The sequence below is a fragment of the Orcinus orca genome, chromosome 16 (genome assembly GCF_937001465.1).
Source record: "Orcinus orca chromosome 16, mOrcOrc1.1, whole genome shotgun sequence".
Taxonomy (NCBI): Eukaryota; Metazoa; Chordata; class Mammalia; order Artiodactyla; family Delphinidae; genus Orcinus; species Orcinus orca.
This window is the reverse complement of record NC_064574.1, coordinates 80,862,923-80,885,953: the sequence shown is the minus strand read 5'-3', so window position 1 is coordinate 80,885,953 and position 23,031 is coordinate 80,862,923. Positions and strand designations below refer to the sequence as shown.

Sequence of the window (23,031 nt, the reverse complement as noted above, 5' to 3'; positions counted from 1 at the left end):
CCGGCTTTAGCACCCATCCCTCCATTCATTCAATCCCAGTGGTTGAGGCATTCTGCCCGGACCCTGGCTCCCCAGGCGCGCACACTCCTGTGGCTGTAACAGTTTATTGGCAGCCCAGAGGGGCGAAGGCACCGCGGGGGAGGGGGCTCGGCCCGAGGCATGCAGAGGGCGGGGAGCCCCAGGGGAAAGTCGGGGGTGGGTGGGCAGGGTCTAGGGATCCTCTGTGTTATATCCCAACCCTTAAATAAATAGTATATACAGCTGAGGGGCCGGGCGGAGCGGGCAGGGCAGCGGGACGAGGGGGTCCCTCCTGGGTCACAGGTCTGAGCAGCGATCCTGCTTGCTGTAATGGTCAAACTGGTTCTTCCAGTGCACCATGTAGGAGCTCCAGCGGTGGAACTCAGCCTTCCACTGGCGCTCAGCCTCGTCCAGCGTGTCTGCGGCCAGGGTGCCCGGCAAGTGGGTGGGGGGGAGGACATGGGGAAGGACGGGAACGGACATGGAGGGGTGCGTGAGTTCAGGGAGGGCACACGGAGAATGTAGGAGACCACGTTGGGTGGTGGAAAGAGGATCAGGAGAACATGCAACAGACGGAAGACCAGGGGAAGGACGAGGGTAGAGGCGGGGCCAGAGAAGGATGGCGGGAAGGAGGAGGGAGGGGGAGAAAATGACCGGAAGACAGGGGGACAGAAGGGATCAGAGGAGGAGGATCCGTGGGTTGGTGGGGAAAAGAGAAGAGACAGAAATGGTTGGCGGTTATAGCCCCACTGGGGGGTGCTATCTAGCCCTAGGGCCTCCCTCCCACCCCAACACCAAGCTCAGGCTCCAAATAATAATTTTATAAAAAAAGAAAATTGTCTTTTTCATTTCCATTTAAACAATAAAGGCGTGTGGATCCCTGAGATGGGTCGTAGGTGTCCTCCCACCCCACCCCACCCCACCCCCTCTGCCCCCAGCCCTGTCCAGTTTGAGTTTCTCGGTTTGAGGAGGCAGGGGCCGCTGGGTCGGAGATCCCTGAGTGGAGCCCTTCCCCACAGTCAGACCACTCATTAGAGGAGGGGCCCCCTGAGGCCGGAGGGGGAAGAGGCCGTGGTCACAGCCGCAGGAGCCGGGAGAGGAGGAGGAAGAGGAGGAGGAGGAGGGACAGGGGGAGGCCGGGCCTGGGCCTCGGGGCAGCCCCCCCGTGGGCGGGGCCTGAGCAGGTGCAGGGGGCCTCCGAGGCTGGGGGGAGAAGAGAGGGGTTACACCCGGCCGGCTCCCAGTTCCCTCTCTCTCTCTCCGCGCCCCTTTTCTCCCCCGCCTCCTCCCAGCCCCTGCCCGCTGGCCCCTGCGTACCGGTGGCGCTGAGCAATTTGGGTAGGAAGCGGTTCCAGAAGGCGCAGGCCTGGGCGCGCAGCCCCCGCCGCACCTCTAGTGGCCGCAGGTTCAGGCTCACGTACTGCTGCGCTCCCGCCGTGTATGGTGGCCACTGCGGGGCTTTGGGGTCTCGGGGGTCATTGGGGTCCCTGCGGAAGGAAAGGGAAAGCTCAGCCCCTGGGGGCTGGGGAATGGAGATGGAGAGTAGGAGGAGGCAGGCTGCTTCCTGACCCATGCCGTTCCCTCTTAGGCTCCAGGGAGAGCCCTTTCTCCTCCCTCCCACATTCTCCTTCATCCTTTCTCTTTTCCAATATGCTCCGTCCTCCGGAGTCTTCCCCTTCCTCCTGCCCTCCCTCTTTCTGTTGTTCCTCTTTTTTTTTCCCTCAATTTTTCTGCTCCATCTTTGTTTCTCCCATTTAAAAAATTGCTATGACTTACTGAGCCCTTACTATATACTCAGGCCCAGTCCTATCTCTACAAACATCATGTTTACTTCTGCGGACACCCATGTGATGGGATATTTATGGTCCCCTTCTTCAGACAGGTAAACTGTGTGCGTGTGTGTGCATTCGTGTGTGTCACAGCTAAAAAAATCATCACTGGTCCAATTGATCCAGTTCTACAATCCACACTCCTAACTGCTCTGGTAACTCCTTTGTCTGTCTCTCCTTGTCTGTCTCTTCTCTTTGCCTCCCTCAGCTCTGTCCTTGTCTCATCAGGATCTGCCACCTTGCCTTCCTCCCTCCTTCCCTTCTCTTGGGGTCTCCTTTGTCATTCTCTCTCTCCCCCTTTGTCTCCTTTCCTTTGTGAACTCGTCTCCCCCCCCCCCCCCCCCGCCCTTTCTGCTTGTCTCCCTCCCTCTCTGTCTGTTCCCCCCGCCCCTTGCCTCCCTGGCTCCTGGAGGCCCTCCTCCCCTCAGCCCCGCTGACCCTGTGCGGGCGAAGTTGGCCCAGTATCTCATCAGTCGTTGGGCAAAGTTTCTCTCCTCGACAGTGTAGTTTAGCGAGGGTTCCAGGGGGAGCCCGAAGATAAACTCGATCTCGTAGCCGTGGGGCACCCCCATCCAGAGGGGCCAGGAGAGCGTGGATGCACGGTGTTCAAAGATGTAGGCATAGACGCGAGCGCCTTGGGCGGCCAGTCGCCCAGCCAGCTGGGCTACGGGGCACACGACGTTGTGGTCGCCCACCACATCACTCATGGCCTCCCTCAGGCGTGCCGGGTCCTCAGGGTGCAGCCAGTCTGTGTAATGCAGGACCACAGCCTCGGCAGCCAGGTCACTTGCCTGGGGGACCCCGACCCGCACCCCGGCCAGGAACTGGGCCCGGCTGATGAGAGACTCGTTGTCTTTGCTGAAGCCTGGGGCCCCGTAAACCAGAAAATAGGATCCCTCATCCTTCACCACACCCACCAGCACCTGAGGGGACAGGACGGAGGGATGGGGGGAGGGGAAGCACAGACAGACAGGCAGACAGAAACAGATGGACAAAGAGCCAGAGAGGTGAACAGTTATAGACCCAGGACCAGGGAGGAAGAGAGTTCGAGATTGGGGAAGGGAAAGAGAGAAAGAGAAAATACACCCACATTTCCTTTCCTCTCTGTCCCACGGACCACCCTGGGATTGAGCCCTCAGGGGAGAGGAGCGGGCCATGGGGCCCAGAAGCCTGGGCCTTTGGGAGTGGGTTTTGAGGAGCCCTCATGCCTGGGTCCCCACGGGGAGGGGCAGGTGAAGAACAGGCCTAGAGGAAGCAGCTCCACCCCCTCCAGCCACTAGTCACCTGCAGGCCATGGAAGTCTCCAGCATTGATGAGGGCTTCGGGCGTGTCACTGAGGAAGTCTCCATCCACCACAGGCACGAAGGAGAAGCGGAAGACGCTTTCCTGAGGCAGCACATGCCACTCGTGGTCCACCAGATCCTGAGACGGCCGTGTCCGCAGGCAGGCCACCAGGTCTGTGTCATTGCCACCAGCCCCACCAGGCGGACAGCCCACGAGGCGGGCCAGCAGCGTGGCCCTGCGGCGGGCCTCTCCCACACCCACTGTGGCCCAGGGCCCATTGGGTGCCCCGCTCTGCAGCACGGCCCTGTGGAACAGGCCCCGGCTGGGTGGGGACAGCAGGTGCATGCCCACGGAGGCGGCACCTGCGCTTTCCCCAAACAGAGTCACTGACGTTGGATCCCCCCCGAAGGCTGCTACGTTCTCCTGCACCCACTGCAGTGCCAGCCTCTGATCCAGTAGACCCACATTGCCTGGGGCTTCCCGGCTCCCCGGCAGGGCCAAGAAGCCAAAGGCTCCCACCCGGTAGTTCATGGACACCAGCACAGTCCCCTCGGCCTGGGCCAGGAAGCGACCATCATACACGTCCAGGGAGGAGGCCCCGCTGTAGAAGCCACCCCCGTAGATCCAGACAAGGACAGGGGTGGGGGACGCAGGCCGGGGGTACGGTGTCCACACATTGAGGTAGAGGCAGTCCTCGCTCAGCTCACGGTTGGGGTTCCACATCTCGGTGCCCTCAAAGCCGGGGTACAAGGTGTCTACATATTGGTAGCAGACTCTTTGGAAGGCTGTGGCATTCAGCACCCCTGGCCAGGGCCGCTTGGGCTCTGGTGGCAGAAAGCGACGGGGGCCCACAGGTGGCTCTGCGAAGGGGATGCCCAGAAAAGCAGAGACAGGGCCCCCAGGGGCCATTAGGCGGAGGCCCCGTAGCCGGCCCCCACGCACAGTCACCAGCAGCTCTGGGTCCTCTGGGCCCTCAGCCTCTGCCCCTCCTCCCAGGAGGAAGAGGAGGAGAAGGAGCGGGGAAGCCAGGGAGGGCGTGTGCAGGGGACACCACGGGGGCCTCATGGCTGCCAGGGCAGGCAGGCGTCTGCTGGGAGAAAGAAAGGCAGAGGGTGAAGGCTCAAAGCTGCCAGGAGGGAGGAGATGATTAGGTAACACTCTTGCCCAGGGGTTATCACTGAGCTGCAGAGGAGGTGGGGCAGGTTGGCAGAAAGGAGAGAAATGGAGGGAGGGAGAGAGACAGGCAGAGACAAGGACACAGACAGGGAGAAGCAAGAGGGGACAGAGATCAGGCACACACACATACACCCAGACGGACAAATGCAGGGAACAGAGACAGACCTGCCAAGCAATACCCTCCCCTGCCCCGCAGAAGACCCACCGCCCTCACTTCCTTCCCCCAGCTGGGTGGACTGCCTTGGGCCCAGTTCGAGCAGTGCGGGGCACCAGCACCAGAGGCCGAAGGCCACGCACAGTCCTCCCGACAGGGGCGGGGCCCTCACTGACGGGAGGCGCCGACGGGGGAGCTTGAGGTGGCGTGAAGGCTCAGCCTCTCATGCAGTTGGCCAGGGCCGTACCCTGGGAGGGTGTGGGTTGGGCATTCAGGGTGTGGGAGTCGCAGTTCCCGGGGTACCCCAAATCCTGCCTACTCCACACCCTGCCCCACCCAGCCCCGCCTCATCCACTGTCTGACACAGCGCGTTGGTACCCGCGAATGCCCGTCAACTGCGCACCCCCCTCGCCTAGCCTCAGCCAACAGGCTCGCTAGCCCTGGCCCCACAGGACTCGAGTCCCCCCATCCATCCGATGCTGCGGTGCACGCTGCCGCCAGCGGGGGGCAGTAAAGACTGAGAAAAGGACGGCGCTCCCCGCCCCGAGTCCAGGAGCCGGGAACTTGGGGCGGGGGTCTGGGGGCTCGCGGGCATTGCCGAGGGGTCTGAAGGGCGAGGCGGGACGCCTGCGTTCTCGGAGCTCCGGAGATCCCCGGCTGCAGGGGCAGGGGCGCTATTTTGGGGCAGCAGCTGCTGCGGTTCCGGCATCTCCAGCCAAGGGATCAAAATTCCCCGGGTCGGAACTCCCTCCTCTCCCGCCGGTCACCCCTCACCCAGCCCTCGCCGCCCTGAGCTGGGGTGGTGGTGATGGAGATTAACTAGGAAACCCGAGTGGGGCTAATTATAACTCGGGGCTTCCGCTAAGCCTCCCCTTCCCCTAAAATAGAGACGGAGTCCCCGCGGGAGGGGGACGCCTGGGCCTGGGAGGGGGCTTCGGCTGGGAGCTGCGCAGGGGCGCTGGGGTCGCGGGATCCCGGAGGGCCCAGCCGGGCTCCAGGAACCTGCGCAGCTTGGATTCCGCCCCCAAGCAGGGGGCATCTTCCAGTGGCCCCAGACTTGGGGGCGAGCAGGGGCAGCGGCGCTCGGGGGTCCCCACAGGAATTCGAGAGCAGAGGCGGCAGCTGGCCCTGCGGGATGCTGTCTCCCGCGCGGGCAATCGTTAAGTATGCGGCGGTGAGGGAAGAGTTAAGGGTGAGTGTGGGGCGTCGGGGGGCGTCGCTGGGCAGGCCCCGGGGCGCGGTGGGCGTCCTGTTTGGGAGCCTGGGTCCCTCGGGGCGCGCACCGTTCCCAGGATGCGGAATGGGCCGCGGGCCGGAGGAGGGTCCTGGGCGGGGCGGGAGACTCACCTGAGGCGGCCGGGCCGGGCCGCGCCGGGAGCTGGAGGCGGCCGATGTTCCCCAGCGCAGGCTGAGCCGACTCTGACAGCCGCCGCCTCCGGCCCCCCGCACACACCCCCTCCGGGCCGCTCGGCGCCCCCGCCCGCCCCCGCCCACTGTCTCCGCCCCCGCCCCTCCCCGCCTCCCCGGGCTGCCACCTCCTCTCCCTCTCCCTCTCTCGGAGCCCAGACCCAGAGACCCCGGGGCCCAGACGCACTCCAGTGACAGACGCCGACAGACGGACAGACACGCAGTGACAGACACGACAGAAAGACCCTCAGCGGCGGAGCAGACACCCACAGGGACAGACAGAAGGACAGAAGCCCGCGGAGACAGACACATGCAGACGGACAGTCTCATGCAGTGACAGCCAGAGACAAACGCAGTGACCGACATTCACAGACGGACGGACACACTTGGACACATTGACAAGTCGGGGCTGGGGGCCGAATAAATGAGCGTCCCTGGCCACGACAGAGCAGGGGTGGCATGGGAGGACCGGTACGTGAAAATGCGGTTGAGGACCCCCTCAGGGGCCCGAGTGGCACCGGTGGAGAAAAGGTGACACCTGTGAGAATGAGGATGTGAACATGAGATCACGAGGGGACACGAAGGGGACCCCCGAAGAGGGAGGAGACCCCCGGGGGGAGGGAGAGGTGACTCCGGGACACCAGACAAGGAAGGCCAACGTGGTGGCACGCGCGAGGCTGCGGGGTGAGGCCGCCGCCGCAGTGGAAACTTCCGGAACCCCCGCGGGTGGGTGTGCGCTGGTTCCCTGACGGGTGACCTCGGACTTCTCGTCACCAGGATCCGGTCGGGGCATGACATCACCACGCCAGGCTCTCATTGGCCGCCGCGGCCGGCCGGTGGGAGCGGCCTGGTCTGGGCTCGCGCAGCCTGGTCGGAAGGGCCTGGGCCGCACGGACCCCCAGGTCCCGCCCTGAGGGGGTCACCCATGAGGACGGTGCGGCCACGGCGGCGTCCCCGCGCGCGAAGTGAGGTGGAAAAAAATGGGTCTTGGTGTGCCCGCTCTAGCTCGCCGCGCGTAAGCGCCTTCCTCTCCCGGGGTAGCTGGCTCGGGAACTCGCTACCAGCTCACTGCGTGAGAGACCGCCCGGCGCGGGCGAGCGTCGGGGTGTGCGTGCGTGCGAGCGCGCGGCGGTGCGGGGCGATGCGTGGGGCGGGCGCGTGCGCGCACGCTCACTCGGCCGCCGAGCGCCCCGCAGCGTCCGACGAGGCCGTCCGCCGCCGCTAGGGGCCGGGTGGCACCGGGTCTCGGGGTCTCGCGAGGACCGCGGGATCCGCGGGAATCCAGAGACGTGCCAGGCCCTGGGCCGCTTGGTCTCTGCTCTATAAGGTGGGCGACCCCCCTCCAGCCTACCCACCCGTCCCGCGGGAACCGGCCCGCGCTGGGTCCACTCTCCGCTTTCGGGCGGCGGCCGCCAGGTGGCGCCGAAGGCAGCCGCTCCAGCCTTGGAAACTGGGATGGCCCATAAAGGTCTTGGGGGTGATGGGGGCTTGCCTCCTTGTCACTCTCCTGAACGGGCTGTGCCACGGGGTCGCCTCACCTGACTGCTGTAGTCATGAAGTCCTAGGCCCGGACCACGGAGATAGCGAGGTCAGGGACAGCTTATAGCCTGGGGTTGTCATGAACTAGTGATAGCTTAGAAGGTGAAAAGACAGGGCATGTTCTAGGAGTTGGCCCAGCAGAGACCTCCTCGGAGAGGTGAGTGCTGGCTCCTGCGCTTGGAAATGGCATCAGTGGGGCAGTACCTGTGGGGGAATCCATGGCAGGTAAGGGCAAGGCTGGTTGTGGAGATTTCTTTTTTTTTTTTAATTTAATTTAATTTAGTTTTTTATGCAACAGGTTCTTATTATCTGTTTTATACATGTTGGTGTATACATGTCAATCCCAATCTCTCAATTCATCCCCCCACCCCCACCCCCGCTTTCCTCCCTTGGTGTCTGTACATTTGTTCTCTACATCTGTGTCTCTATGCCTTGCAAACTTGTTCATCTGTACCTTTTTTCTAGATTTGTGGAGTCTTCTGAAGCCAGTCAGAACTTTATTTTGGCGGGGGTGGGGTGGGGTGGAGCTGGGGGTGGAATATGGAAGGTCAGCCAGTAGGAGAGGGAAGGGGAAGTTGCACATGAAGATGCTTCAGATTCTGGGGCAGAAAGGGGATGCAGCCAGTTATGTCAATACCCTTCTCCGCCTTCCGCAGGCATGGGGAAGGCAGGGGCAGGGCTGCACTAGGGAGATGGGAGGAAGGGCAGGCAGGCCCGGCAGGGGGTTAGGTTGGGATCTGAGGAGGGTATTCTGATCTTGGAGCCCCTACTGTGCTTCCCCAGGCCCTGGGTCAGGGAGGGGTCAGTTGAATGTCCAGCCAGAAGAATCTGCAAGTCTGCATGGAGTCCTAGGGCATGCAGGCCCTGTGCCTGCTCGGGAGGTGCTGCAGAAGGAGGCCAGGGCTCTGCAGCTGCACACAGCTCTGGGAGATGCGCCGAGGAGACACGGTGTGTCCTCAGCCGGCAGTTTGTCCCAGGATTGTGAGCATGGAGGAGATCATTCAGATTGTGTCCCCATCTCAGAGAGTTTTAAAATTAGCAGCTGACCACTGGAGGGAGCCAAGATAAAGGGTGCAGGTGTTGGGAGATCCACAGGGCATTGGAGCAAGCCCTGGACTGGGTTCTCAGTGTTCTGCTGACGGGCAGGGAGACCTCTGGAGGGGCCACACTCGTTGTCTGGGCCTCTGTTTCCTGACGTATAAAAAGGTGGGGCTTCTCTGGTGGTGCAGTGGTTGGGAGTCCGCCTGCCGATGCAGGGGACGCAGGTTCGTGCCCCGGTCCGGGAGGATCCCGCATGCGGCGGAGCGCGTCCAGAGCCTGTGCTCCGCAACGGGAGAGGCCACAGCAGTGAGAGGCCCGCGTACCGCAAAAAAAAAAAAAAAAAAAAGGTGGATTGGACTTGAGTATACGTCAGAATCATGGGGCTATTTAGAGGGGCTGATCCATCTGGTATTGAGTGTTCTTAAGTCTGTGTTTTTAACAGGTCGTCAGGGCAGTCCCATGAGGGTGGTCTGAGGACTACATGAGGAGAAATGCTGGATGAGTTGCCCTCACAGTCAGGCCAAACTGACCTCCTCTGGATCAACAGGCTGTGTGGGTCAGCAGGAGGTGCTGTGGGCAGTCAGTGGATACAAGAACTAACAGGGACGCCTCTGGCCACCAAGGGAGATGGACAGGGACTTGAACTCGTTCTTTAAAATGGATAGAACTTCCAGGAACAATTCCTCTTTTTACCTTTAGCCTCTCTCCAACCTTTGTCAACACAGGGACCTCACCTGTCTAGCCATGACACCTGTCCCTACATAGTCCAACATGTTAACCTCCCCAATGTCCTCTGTGACCCCACCCTACACAGCTGCCACTACAGAGATATCCTTGATCCATTTCTTCCTTCACCATGTCTGTTTATCCAGTAATCAATCTGACTTCTATCACCAGTGCTGCCAATTCTATTGATACTTTCCTTGCATCTCTGTCTCCCACCTTTGCTAACACGGGGAACCCCTACTTCCATTACAGTCCTTGCCTACCTCTGCCAACAAAAAGGATTCTTATCTCCTCTGTTTATTGGTTAGGATTCAGTTCAGCTATGTGAGACAGAAAACCACACAGTAATGGCTTGAATGAAATGTAATGGAAATGTATTTCTCTCTTAGATAAAAGGGACCCATAAGTAGGCCATGCAGGGTTGGCAGGGTGCCCTTGATATCGGGGACCTCGTTCCTTTACAGAGAATTTTGTTACTTAACTGTCTTCAGTATGTAGCTTCCACTGCATGGTGTAATATGGTTGCTGGAGCCTCAGCCATCACATCTACATTCCCAGCCAGCAGGAAGGAGGAAGGACTGAAGAAGGGCATCGCTCCTCCCTTTAAGGACATTTCTTGGAAATCACAGACACAGCACTTCAGTTTCTATCCCACTGGTCAGAACTTAATCCTAAAGTCATAACTGGCTATACAGGAAGTTCTGGATGACAGGTTACTCATCTAAACCTTGGCTGTCCTAATACTAAGGAAGAAGGTGGGGCAGATACTGGGGATAGCAGACGTTTGCCAAACCGCATGAAGGCTTCCTTTGCTTCGTCAGTGCAAGACTGAAACACACTTCTAAAATGTTTCAATTCAGGGATGATGTCCCCCACCCCGGTACCCGCCTTCCCCGCTCCTTTTTTTTCTTTTTTTTTTTTCCGGCCGCACCCTGCGGCTTGCGGTATCTTAGTTTGCCAACCAGGGATTGAACCCCGGGCTCACCGCAGTGAAAGCGCGGAGTCCTAAGCACTGGACCGCCAGGGAATCCCGCCCACCCCCTTTCTTTCGTGAACGTCCCCACCCTGCGATTTCTGTGACTTGGGACCTCTGCTGTCCCCAGCTGCTTCTCCACGGACACGCACTGGTTCTCGGGCGCTGCGAGGTGGTCATCCGCTGGAGGGCGCTGGGCGTGGGCCTGGCCGGGCCCCGGCTTTGCCGCTGCAGGTAGCGCCGAGCGTCTCCGTTGCGCGCGCTCCCGGAGGAGGGACCGGCTAGGCGGCGGCGGGGGGGGGGGGGGGGGGGGAGGGGGGGCAGTGAGCGCGCTGGGGGTGGAAGGGTGAGGGCTGCAAAGGGTTTCCAGACGCGGCGCTCCCACCGGGGTCCTCCCATCACCCCCGTGCTCATAGCGAGTCAGGGGCGCTGGTTCAGGCCAAGGATATTCTGCAGGACTGCCCCCACCTAGGGCTGGAGGGCGCCTGATGTGACCTCTGCTACAATCCACGTTAAGCCAGGTTGTTGATCTGCAGAGTTGGGAGCCTGAGCCATGCAAGAGGCTTTCCTCCCCTCTCCCCACCCCTCCCTGTGACCCCTCCTGAAGGTTGGCCTAACATTCATACTTGATCCAAGTTTCATCATTTCATATGATTCCTCCTTGGACTCATCCGTCCATCCTGTTTTTACCTTTCCCCTCTTTTGCTAGTTTTGAGTATTTCACACATTTTTAAGCCAGTCTCTGGATAGTCTAATTTTATTTTCACAGTTCTGTTAAATATTTAACCAGTTCACAGTTTTTCCCATGCAGTTCATCAAACATCCTTTATTTTCTCCCCTTTTCTAGCTGAGGACAGGGTGGAGCGGGGGTTTCATATCCCTGTGACCCGGACTGATTAATCAGGACCCTTCTGGGGTTGGTTTCCATCCATAAGCTGTAATGGTTCTGAAAGAAATCAAAAGTGTAAGTTAATTCACAGTGAGTGCACTTAGCCCTGTGTTATCATTTATCTGCTCTGTGTCAGAACCCTGAAGGAACTCAGGATCCAGGAGTGTGACCCAGCACCCACCTGAGGGATCCTGGAGCGCTGAACTGTTGCTCGCTCGGATCCTGGTTTCACACAGGCCCCAGCCAACTCTGATGATGGTTTTGGTTTAAAGGTTAGCAGTGTACCTTGGATGACTTCTTGGGAACAGCTGGCAAGGTTGAACTAAATACTATCCATGACACCCAGGGAGCTCCTGTAAATGTTCCCAGCTGCTCCTGGCTGCCCTGCAGGTATCAGCCAGCCAATGAGAGCCATCCCAAAGCAGAGGTTCCTTGAAAGAACCTGGCTGTGGTCCAGGGACACCAGGCATCGGATCCAGGAGTGGTGCAGAGGCCAGCAGGGCCTGTCTGGGGCTGACTGCAAGGTTAGCCGCGTGGCCAGTGGTCCTGTGGACAGCTGTAGACCCAAGGTGAATGTCTGCAACATGGGGACACCAGAGTGGGGTTGGTGAGTAGCCCAGACTCAGCGTTACTTCCACATTAGCATTTACTGGGGGCTTGTTTGCCAGCTGCTGGACTGATCACGTGGCAAAGCATCACCCTATTTCATTCTCACTCACAACATTCCAAAGGGATACACCCTGTAATCCTTACACGTTAACAGTCAGGAAACTGAAACTGACACACAGAGAGGTTAAGCTTTTTCTTACTTTCATCAGCTGGTAAGTGGAGGCCCTGGATTTTGGACAGGAACTCTGTCCTGAGATGGGGTTGTGCTTCAGAGCCAGTCACCTCTTCTGTGACTTCCAGAAAGTTAACTCCTAGAGTCTGAGAAATGAAAAGGGATGGGGGTGGGTGCCTGTGCTTCCAGGGACAGCTTCCTACTTGCCTCCCACTCTCCCCTCCTCCCTTCCTGCCTACTGTCCCTCCCTCCCTCCCTCCGTTGCTCTCTCCCTCCTGGGATTCTGCCTGTCAGACCTTCTAGCTATCTTGGACCATTAAGACGACGGGGTCCGGGTGAGAGGTGCTAGGGTATTGCCCCAGCGTTCTGAGGGGCAAGAGCAGAAGCAGGATAAACTCTGGGGGAGAAGGACAGGTGATGGTCTCTGCAGTTTCCAGGGATGCTTCCTCCTCACAATTTGGGACCTCACACCTCCACTCCACTCCACTCCCACACCCAGAGGCCTCTCCCTACAGCAGGATGCCACCCTCCTCAGCCTGGACAGGGCCTGAGGGCATGGGGAGGTTAGTGCTTTCTGAGTCGCTCTCAGGACCCACAGCCCAGTGCAACCCCAGGCCCCATCTCTCTGACTCTTCCCTGACCACTGATGAAATACTGTATAATTCTTTTGGGGATGTGTTTTCTTCCTTTGGTCTAATGCATGGTAAAGTATGCATTAGAATGTTCCATTGGCACCTGCAAAAGAGATCTGTTCTCTGTTTTCAGCATACAGTATTCATTATATAGATCAGTCGGATTTGCCTTAGTATGTTATTCAGGCTTTTTATATTCTATTAAACCCTTTCTACATTCATTTCTTTTTTGGTCCATTTGATTTATCCTGGGCTAAGAGAAATGAATTAGTTTTCTATTACATGCTTCCGTCTGTTTCTTCTTATATTTTGTATAAGTGTAGCTCAAAAAATGTTGATGCTTTGCAAATTGGTGCACAGATGTTCATAACTTTCATATCTTCATTGTGAATTGTACACCCTGCCATTAGAAAGTGTCTTTTGTGGTACCCAAAGCACCGTCTATAGAAGGAAACAAATGGATAAATTGGATTTTGTCAAAATTAAAAACTTTTGCTCTGTGAGAGACACTGCTAAGAGAATGAAATAAACTACAGACTGGGAGAACATATTTGCAAATCACACGTCTGAAAAGGGACTTGTATTCAGAATTTATAAAAAAACTCTCAAAATTCAACTGTAAGAAAACAAAGAACTCAACTGAAAAGTGAATAAGACTTGAACAGATACTTCACCAAAGAGGATATATAAATGGTAAATAAGAATATCAAAAGATGTTCCTCACTGCTAGTCATTAAGGAAATGCAAATTGAAACCCCAGTGAAACACCATTACACGCCTATGAGAATGGCTAAACTTCAAAAAGCACTGACACTGGGTAAAGTGCTGATGGGACCGGTGAGCAAATGTACCTTGCTGCCGGGAGTGCTCGATGGTGCAGCCGCTCTGGAGAAGTTTGGTAGTTTCTTACCAAGTAAATATCCACTCACCATATGACCCATCAAGCCCTCTCTTGGGTGTTTGCACTAGCAAAGTGAAATTTTCAGTTCACGCAGAAATGTCACACACTGGCAACAATCCAAATGGCCCTCCAGCGGTGAATGAGTAAATAAACTGGTATATCCATACCATGGACTAAGTCAGCGATAAAAATGAAAGAACTGCTATCGATACACCAATAACTTGGATGAATCTCAAAGGCATTATGCTGAGAGGAAGAAGCCAATCTCAAAAGATCCATTTATGTGACGTTCTCACAAAGCTCAGGGATAGTGGACAGATCAGGAGTTTTCAGAAGTTAGGGGTGGGAAGAGGTTGTGACAGCAAAGAGAGCACGGAGGGAGGTTTCTGGACTGGGAGAATTGTTTTGTGTTCTGATTGTAGCGGTGGCTGCGTGAATCTAGACCAGTGTTAAAATTCATTGCATTGTACACCAAAAAGTCAATTTTACTGTATGATAATTTGTTTGTTTGTTTGCGGTACGCGGACCTCTCACTGTTGTGGCCTCTCCCGTTGCAGAGCACAGGCTCCGGACGCACAGGTTCTGTGGCCATGGCTCACGGGCCCAGCCGCTCCGCGGCATGTGGGATCTTCCCGGACCGAGGCACGAATCCGCGTCCCCTGCATCGGCAGGCGGACTCTCAACCACTGCGCCACCAGGGAAGCCCTTTTTGGTGTATTTTAAAATGGATACTTACTGCATTTTTCAACAAAAATGAGAAGTATGGTAGGAATTATACACTATAATTGGGGAATGCACACAGTACAACATTAAAATGTTTGGATTTGATACTTTATATACTTTATGAGTTACTCTATGATCTCAGTTTGGATGGGGAAGCTTTGCATGTTTATTTTCGGTTTCATTTAATCTGAGATGAGTGACAGGTGGAGGCACCTTGAAATATAAAATTATAGATTCAGATTAATAATTTATAGGCCTGCACACAAATTGCATGGGTTACCAGAGCAACACCAAACGATATTCTTCTGTGGGGTTTCTGTTTCATTTTTAGTTAGAAAAGATTCTAAGGCGTGGCAAATAAGGTTAAAAATGAAGTTGTACAATATTATATCTCAATGTAATTTTAATGTAAGGACTGAAACCAGGATATAGTTCAGTCCTTGGATTTTTCCTCTTTCCCTTTGTATTGCAGCTATGTCTGTGAATCCACATACCGGATCTTTGCTATTTTCAGAACACTGTGCTCTAATTGCTGGCACACAGATTGCCAAAACTGTGAGCCTCGGATGCCTTGGCAGATCTTCCAAAGAAAGATAATAAAAATTTATAGAAAGGAAGTAAGGAATAAAAGAACACTATTATAATACAAAAGGAACAACTCAATATTATGACCTTCACTTTCTTGTTTGCATTTGCCTAGGAAACTTTTGGCCATCAAAAGTTTCTGAATCAAGAAAAGAATCTAAAAAAGAATGATATAAGTATATGTATTTATAATTGAATCACTTTGCTGTATACCTGAAACTAACACAACATTGTAAATCAACTACACTCTAATATAATTAAAATATTTTAAAAAGTTTCTGAATCACTTTGGGATGTGTCTTTTGTATGCAGTAGAGTTGGATTTTCCTTTTTGTTAAAGTCTTTTTAAAAAGTAAGTGAGCTTAATTCATTTTCTTTTATTTATATGACAGCTTTTTTTTTTTTTCCCCTCACATTCCCCCCCCCCCACGCTTTATAACTTAAAAACACTTTTATTGTTTGGGCTCTGCTTTCTTTTGTGTTCGTTTCTTCTGATAATTTGGAATATTAAATTATTTTACTATGGTTACTGTTATAGAATATGTAACTTATACAGTAGCTGTAATTCTGTTTCTTTAGGAATGAATTCCCTGCTGTGAGCAATAATTAGATCAATATACTTTTCTTCTTCTGCCTTCCCGTCCTTCACTCCCTTTGTTTGTACTTATTATCTTTTTGTTTTTAATTTTTTAGTGTAGTTGATTTACAGTGTTGAGTCTGGTGTATAGCAAAGTGATTCAGTCATACATATATATAATCTTTTTCACATTCGTTTTCAAGATATTGAATATAGTTCCTTGTGCTATACAGTAGTACCTTGTTGTTTATCTTATTATCTTTCTTAATATTTACCTTTGTACTGTTCAGTAGTTTTATAAGTTCATTACTGGTTAATCAGTTTTCAATGAGGTATGTAAATCTCCACCTGTAGAAGGTAAGGAAATCATACCTGAACTTCCTTTTCCCTCCCAATGAACAATACGTGTTTTTACGTCGTTAGATTTTATAATGTATTCATTATCTTTTAGCTATAATCCTCATATTGTTTTTAGTTTTACTTCATCAGTTAGAGAGATTCAGTGATCAGAGTTAGTAGTTTGTCCACTCATCTCTTGGTTGGCTGACTTTTTTATTTTAGTATTTTTTATTTTCATAAAAGGCTCATGAGAACAATATTTTCTAGTTTTTTTCTCACCCCCACCCCTACCCAATCTTCACTAGATTTTAAAAACATTTATTTATTGAGATGTACTACCCAATTCACCTTTTTAAAGTGTACAATTCAGTAGTTTTTAGTAGATTCACAAAGTTGTGTAACTATGACTCCAATCACATACAAAGGAGAACAAAAGCACAGCCACAGCAACCCCGGCCAGGCTTAGGGACAGGAGCCCCCAATCCAGGAAAGGTTCATGATGAAAGAATACACACCCGCTGAGCTTATGGATATAGGTGCTAAATTCCAGCCAAAGGGCAGGGAGAGTTACCAGGCACGGTTGGTGCAGCCGTGGGATATGAGCAGCTATGGTTTCTTTGACTGGGCAGGAAGCAGAGAAGATGAACAACATCAGACACTCTACCCTCCGACAGCACCTGCGTGGTGCTGGGCTTGGCGGGAGGGTTCAGGTCCTCACTCCCTTATAGATTGGCTTATTCTCTCCTGCGGGGAGGCTTGCCCAATGACTGGGCATATGGGACCCTGGAAATGTATAGATGAGGTACAACAAATTCTTAGGGAGTTGGGAATGAGACAGGCAGTCTATGCCCCTGTCTTTGAAGGCCCTGATTGAGCCACATTCACTGCAGGAATGAGTTAAGATGCTCTCGTCTGCCCCCACCACCTGGAGTGGGATGGGATAGCCATGCTGAGCCCAGTTGTGGCACAAGATATTTATTTAAAGAAAAAAAATTTTTTTTTTTTTTTTTTGGCCACACTGTGAGGCATGCGGGATCTTAGGTCCCCTGCCAGGGATCGAACCCATGCCCCCTGCATTGGGAGCACAGTCTTAACCACTGGACCGCCAGGGAAGTCCCTGATGATGTTTGGCAATCCATTGCTGATCTAGGGGAAACTGACAAATCCCAGGAATGGACACAGGCCCTGGGAAAGACCAGAGACTAGGAGGGAGCTCAGAAAGCCAAAAGGGCTATCCTAATTGGCTGTAAAGGTTTGGGGAAGAAACCTGGAAACAAATGTGTTTGACCCCATGGCTGTGGGAACCTCACCTGAACAGATGGACCGACAACACATTGCTGGGTGGGTCAACCTGTAGAAAGCCTTAAAACCCAAACAACAGCTCAGACCTGACCCATCTGCCCCTAGCATCCCCGATGCCCTGCCTGTTCCAGCAGAGACATCAGGGATACAGTTCTCTTTGGGGTGGGTGCCTCCCACACCCCGGGTATAGGATGCAGATCAGGATTGCCTCCAGGTGACGGCTCTCGGAGGCAATCAAAGGCCTCATGTTGAGCTCACTGTTCACTGGTCTCCTGGAAATAAACAAAATGTGACAGCTCTGGCGGGTGGTGGTGCTCAATGGACTCTAGTACATGGTCACTCTCCGTTTTCTGGTCCCCTCGCCTGTTAGGGAGGGCAAACAGTCATGATCAGGAAGGTCCTTTTGACGCTGAAAATTGGGTATTCTACTCCCAGAGAATAAGAAGTTTTTACCTCTCTAATACAGAGAACATAAGCCTTGGCATCCTACAAGGTCAAACTCTGCAACCTCTATCTGTGATTTCCGCTTCTGTGTGAATCCAACCAGTGCTGAGGGGAAACAGCAACTGGGAGCTGGTAAGCTTGCCCTTCCCTCAAAGAGTGGTAACTGACAAGCCATATGAGTTGCCTGGGGGGTGGGGCATAAGGAGATAGGAGAAGGTGTCCATAAACTGCACTGCCTGGGTATTTTACGCCCCGCCCATAGTGCTTTCAGCCACCCAGCATGCCTGGTAAAAAAGCCAGATGGTTCACGTGGATGACGCCGGACAACCGAGAATTGAACAAGGTAGTGCTTCCCATCTGTGGGGCTGAGCCCCACATCACCACCATCCTAGACACCTTGGCCATGGTCCTGGGAGTGCATGGACAGTAGTGCATGGACAGTATGCACTGTACAGGAGTCCAGTACACGTGGTAAATGAGTACTTATCAAATGCCTTTATCAGTTCTCCCCTGGCCACTGAGTCACAAGATCAATTTGTCTTCACCTGGGAGGGACAACAGGGAACCTTTCAAGTGTTCCCCGAGGCTACCTGCACATATGTCATGGGATGGTAGCCCCAAACCTGTCCTTGTTCTCCTTCCCCACCCCAGTAAAATGGGCCCATTACATGGATGGTTAATGTTAACATGTGGAGACTTGCCTCTGGTGCAGGACACTCTGCAGGCTTTGTTGGAACACCTGTGAGGGAGTTGGGCAGTGAACCCACAGAAAATTCAAGGCCCAAGCACAGCTGTAAGGTTTTTGGAGTCGTTCGGTCGAGTGAGAGGCGTGTTGTCCCAGAAGCTGTGTTGGGTAAGATGCAAGCCTATACAACCCCTAAGAATATAAAGGAGATGTGAGGCTTTGCAGGGATTTGGGGGTTTTAAGAGGACTTTTATTCCCCACCTGGCACAGTGCCTCCACCTCTATGCTTCCAGGTAAAGAAAGGTACACATGGGACTGGGGATCCGAGCAGCAAACTACTTTTTTTTTTTTTTTTTTGCAGTACGCGGGCCTCTCACTGTTGTGGCCTCTCCAGTTGTGGAGCACAGGCTCTGGACGTGCAGGCTCAGCAGCCATGGCTCACGGGCCCAGCCGCTCCGCGGCATGTGGGATCTTCCCGGACCGGGGCACGAACCCATGTCCTCTGCATCAGCAGGCGGACTCTCAACCACTGCGCCACCAGGGAAGCCCAGGAAACTACTTTTGAGAAGGCAAAATACTAGTGAAGCAGCTCTGGGTATCGCCTGAGTAGGGCGGTCATTTGAGTTAGATGTGTCTGTGACACCAGAAGGCATGGGTCAGACACTGGGGCAGAGACAAGGGAAGGGGATAGTGCCCCTGGGATTTTGGTCCCAGCTCTGGAAGGGGACAGAAACCCCATATACCCCCACAGAGCAGCAGCTCCTAGCAGCGTACACATGCTCCTCCAGGTGGATCTCTCGGGGACTAAACCGCAGCCGCCAATGGCCAGAACTCAGAGTAGTTTGACTGGTGACCATGAGCCCTGGTTGTTAGCCCTTTGTGCTGGGCTGTTCTAAAGAGATTAACCCTGTGGCTTGGGCAAGGGGAAGCCAAGGGGTGGATGATTCATGAGTGGGCACTTATGGGGTCAGGATGTGTGAAGGGACATTTTGGTTCACCTGCAAGAGCCTGAGGCAGTCCTCACTGTTTCCCACATCCCAGCTCCTAAGGCATTGACACACCCTGGCAATCATGAAGCTGATGCCCTAGCTTGGATATGAGCCCTAGCAACTGACACTTCAGTAGATACAGTAGATTGGGTACCACAGCAGCAAGAGTGGCCACCTCAGTGCAGGTGGGGTGGTGTATCATCAAGGATGCTGGATTGCCCTTGAAATACAGTGACTTGGATAATGCAGTAACAGCATATCCTGAGAGTTCTGAACAACACCCAAGGCAACCACCAAAAGAGTCTGGGGCCACCACTAGAATTCCAGTTGGTGAGGGATTGGCAAAATGATTATATCAGCCCTCTCCCTCCGAGTGGGGGCTCTAAACCTGCCCTGGTTTGTATGCACACTGTGTCTGGCTTAACCCAAGTTTTCCCTGTCTCCTTGCAAACCAGGTGCCACCATTAGTGGATTAGAGAAGCTGAGTGCCATGTATGGACACCCTTGTTGAACAGACAGTGATCGGGAGTCACGTTTCAAAGGTCATGATGTGGAAGACTGGGCGAAAGAACGTAACGTTGAATGGAGGATCCGTCTCCCCTATAACCTGCAAGTAGCAGGGTTGGTAAAAAATAATGAAATTAATATTTAATAAGTAGCAGATTAAATACCTAACAGGTAAAAACCACCTTGGCTGGGTGGACTAAAGTACTGTTTAATCAGTTAATACATTTAAATGATTTTACATATTGAAATGATCAACCAGTAAGGCCCGATGCCCCACATGCCAGAGTGGGGACCCCTGTCAAGACACCCAACACGGTAAAGGGGTGAAAGTGGTGGGAGACAGGCATTGCCCTGACTGTCACCGTGGATCAATGTGCTATGCTGTAGAGAATACCAAGCGGCATCATGCCTGGGAAAGGCATTATCTACTGGAATTTGCGATGAGATATCCCACCAGGATGGGTGAATTACTTCACACCCTTGGGGGAGGAGCAACTACTCAGTCTCCACTGGGATCCCATTGTCCTGCTACAAGCTGGACCTGTTGAAACTCTCAGTACCTGGAATGGAACACACACCACTGAGGGGAGAAGGTGGGGGTCCTGGTCTGGCATATCCGGCCCCCAGCCCATCTGACAGTGCTGCCTCCCCCACCCAACTTGTATGGTATGTACAACCAGGTCAAGTTCCTAAAGCTGCCAGCCTCCCTCCCCTCAAGACCAGGTGGGCACGTTCTGTTTCCTACACATAGAATCATTTGGCTGCTGACTTTGTTCCCTCCATGGTCCTGGAGGACATTATAGTCCTTACTGAATTCACCCAGCAAGGCTTAAGTGACAGCAAACAAAGCTTGTCCTTACTGAACGCTGAAAGATCTCTAAAGAGAAAGGCTGTCCTCCAAAAAAGAAGGGTCTTGAACATTATTACTGCCTTACAAGGAGGCATCTGTGCCATTATCCAAACAGAACATCGTGTGTTCATACCTAATGAGCCTGCCAATGTGCCGTCTTATTAAATCACATGAAGACACAAGTGAACACCCTGAGTGATCCGACCCCCCAACCTAGGGGACTTAGTAAATCAGTGGTTTAGATCATGGGGTTCTTTGTGTTTTGACCCAAGATCTGGACCTGGACAATCAGAAGCTCCTCACCCACCCCACTCCCAACCTGTGCTTGGAATATACACTCTCCCCACTGTTCTCAAAGTGGGAGCCGTTTTCAAGGACGCAACCTTGAGAGAGCAATATGCTGTTGAGACCGTCTAGACAGTGACTGAACCCAGGTAAGGCCTGTATAGAAACTTTTAAGATTTGGCAAGTGGGTGCAGAAAACTACTCATCTTGTGAGCAGCCCAACACAAGCCTGGGTAAGTTCCCTTGCTCATTAGAACTGCCACCTACCAATCTGGAGTGGTCTGCCTCTTTCTTCAGTCTCTCCTTGCCCTGCGTGTATGGGGGTTAGTTTTCGAACCAAAAAGAAAACTGGTCCATTTCATCTGGGTTATCAAATTTGTGGGCATAGAGTTGTTCTTAGTATTCCTTTATAATCTTTTTAATGTCCAGGGGATCTGTAGTGATGTCTCCTCTTTCGTTTCTATGTTAGTAGCTTGTGTCCTTTCTCTTTTTTTCTTAGTGAGCCAGGCTAGAGTCTTATCGACTTGATTGATCTTTTCAAAGAACTAGATTTCGGTTACATTGGTTTTTCTCTCTTTTTTAAAATTTTAATTTATTTTTTATATCCTTGGCTGTGTTGGGTCTTCGTTGCTGCGCCTGGGCTTTCTCTAGTTGTGGTGAGCAGGCGCTAATTTTCGTTGCGGTGCACGGGCTTCTCATTGTGGTGGCTTCTCTTGTTGCAGAGCACGGGCTCTAGGTGTGAGGGCTTCAGTAGTTGCAGCATGCCGGCTCCAGTAGTTGTGGCGCGTGGGCCCTAGGGCGTGCGATCTTCAGTAGTTGTGGCTCGCGGGCTCTAGAGCGCAGGCTCAGTAGTTGTGGCGCATGAGCTTAGTTGCTCCGCAGCATGTGGGATCTTCCTGGACCAGGGATCGAACCCGTGTCCCCTGCATTGGCAGGCGGATTCTTAACCACTGTGCCACCAGGGAATTCCTGATTTTTCTCTCTTGATTTCCTGTTGTCAATTTCATTGACTTCTTTAATTCTTATTGTTTCTTTTCTTCTGCTGACTCTGGATTTAATTTGCTCTTTTTTTTTTTTTAGCTTCCTAAGGTGGAAACTTAGATGATTAATTTTAGATCTTCTTTTCTAATATATGCATTCAATGCTATACATTTCCACCTAAGCACTGCTTTCACTGCATTCCACAAATTTTGAAAAGTTGTGTTTTCATTTTCATTTAGTTCAAAATATTTTAAAGTTTCTCTTGAGATTTCTTCTTTGTCTCGTGTGTTATGTAGAAGTGTGTTGTTTAATCTCCACATAGTTTGATGTTTTTCCAGTTATCTTTCTATTAGTGATTTCTACTTTAATTCCATTGTCATCTGAGAGCAGACATTGTATGATTTCTATTTTAAATTTGTTCAGGTGTGTTGTATTGCCCAGGATGTAGTCTATCTTGGCGAATGTTCCATGTAAACTTGAGAAGAAGTAGTTTGCTTTTTATAGTCTCATCAACAACGGACTCATTTCAAACCCATTAAATTAAATTTCCTGTAGTATAAAGTATAAGAATGGTACTGGCCTAGTTATATTTTTTAAATATGGTATTCATTCACATCATAAAAGTGGAACTGAATTGTAAAAACAATACCCAGGAATGAAAAGTGTGACACAAAAGCTACCTATAACAGTTATTTAGTAATCCATCATATGTACCACAAGCCAAGTTTTCTAGACATCTGTGTGTTTAGTATATGTTTTGTCTTAAATTTTACTTTTGAATAAAATGCACACTTTAACAAATTCACTAAGACAAGTCATGCTGTAGCTACTTAAAACTGTAGTTAGAGAATAGAACTATTAAAACTGCTAAGCATAGTCTTTAAGGTCACCAACAGGGAAAAACCAGTTTTAATTTCTAAAACATTCCTAAGGTTTGGAGCCAAAAACATTTACTAGCATGGTTCGAGGTGGAAGTTGATCTAGATATCAGGATTGAAACTCAGCAAGAACTGAAGTTCTCCAAAGCCAATAGAAGACTTGTGCATTAATTTCGTAAACAGATGAACAAAAACAAATAAACCTTAAGAGCAAATTTGTACTTATAAATACATACTCTTACAAAAGCAACTTTTCCAACCAGAAAACAAAGCCAAAAAACCAAAAAACCAAAAAAACCCCAAAAAACCAAAAAAACCCCAAAAAACCAAGAGCTTGGAAGCAGCAAGAGTATAACTAACAGGAAGTGAAAACTGAGTGACAGCTTATGGTCTGAGAAACTCAACAAATAGTTCTTTCAGTTCCATTAGCTGTGGCCCAAAGCTTCAATCATGTTTTAGGTGAGTGTTTACTGTTCAGTATTCTGTTGGCATTATAAGTAGCAGGCCAGTAGCACCCTCTGTATTTATAGGAAAGC

At 52.3% G+C, this 23,031-nt stretch overlaps 1 protein-coding gene and 1 long non-coding RNA gene across 4 annotated transcripts; both read right to left on the bottom strand.

Moving 5' to 3' along the window:
- Positions 1-90: 90 nt before the first annotated feature.
- On the bottom strand, positions 91-5,937 carry ACHE (acetylcholinesterase (Cartwright blood group)). Of its 3 annotated transcripts, none has more exons than XM_004268851.4 (5): positions 5,809-5,935; positions 3,132-4,218; positions 2,286-2,770; positions 1,336-1,505; positions 91-437 (listed from the first exon to the last, which is right to left on the bottom strand). In XM_004268851.4, the coding sequence occupies exons 2-5, from the start codon at positions 4,194-4,196 to the stop codon at positions 316-318; spliced, it is 1,842 nt and encodes a 613-aa protein (XP_004268899.1). In that variant the 5' UTR covers positions 4,197-4,218; positions 5,809-5,935; the 3' UTR covers positions 91-315. The 3 variants fall into 3 exon arrangements, with proteins under 3 accessions (XP_004268899.1, XP_049555735.1, XP_004268898.1); XM_049699778.1 differs by lacking the exon at positions 91-437 and adding an exon at positions 825-1,221 and having other exon boundaries at positions 3,132-4,221; positions 5,809-5,937; XM_004268850.3 differs by lacking the exon at positions 91-437 and adding an exon at positions 825-1,221.
- Positions 5,938-10,888: 4,951 nt separating this feature from the next.
- On the bottom strand, positions 10,889-11,353 carry LOC117200942 (uncharacterized). The gene is made up of 2 exons (XR_004482772.2): positions 11,218-11,353; positions 10,889-11,093 (listed from the first exon to the last, which is right to left on the bottom strand). It is a non-coding gene; the product is annotated as an uncharacterized LOC117200942 (long non-coding RNA).
- Between the last annotated feature and the right edge of the window lie 11,678 nt (positions 11,354-23,031).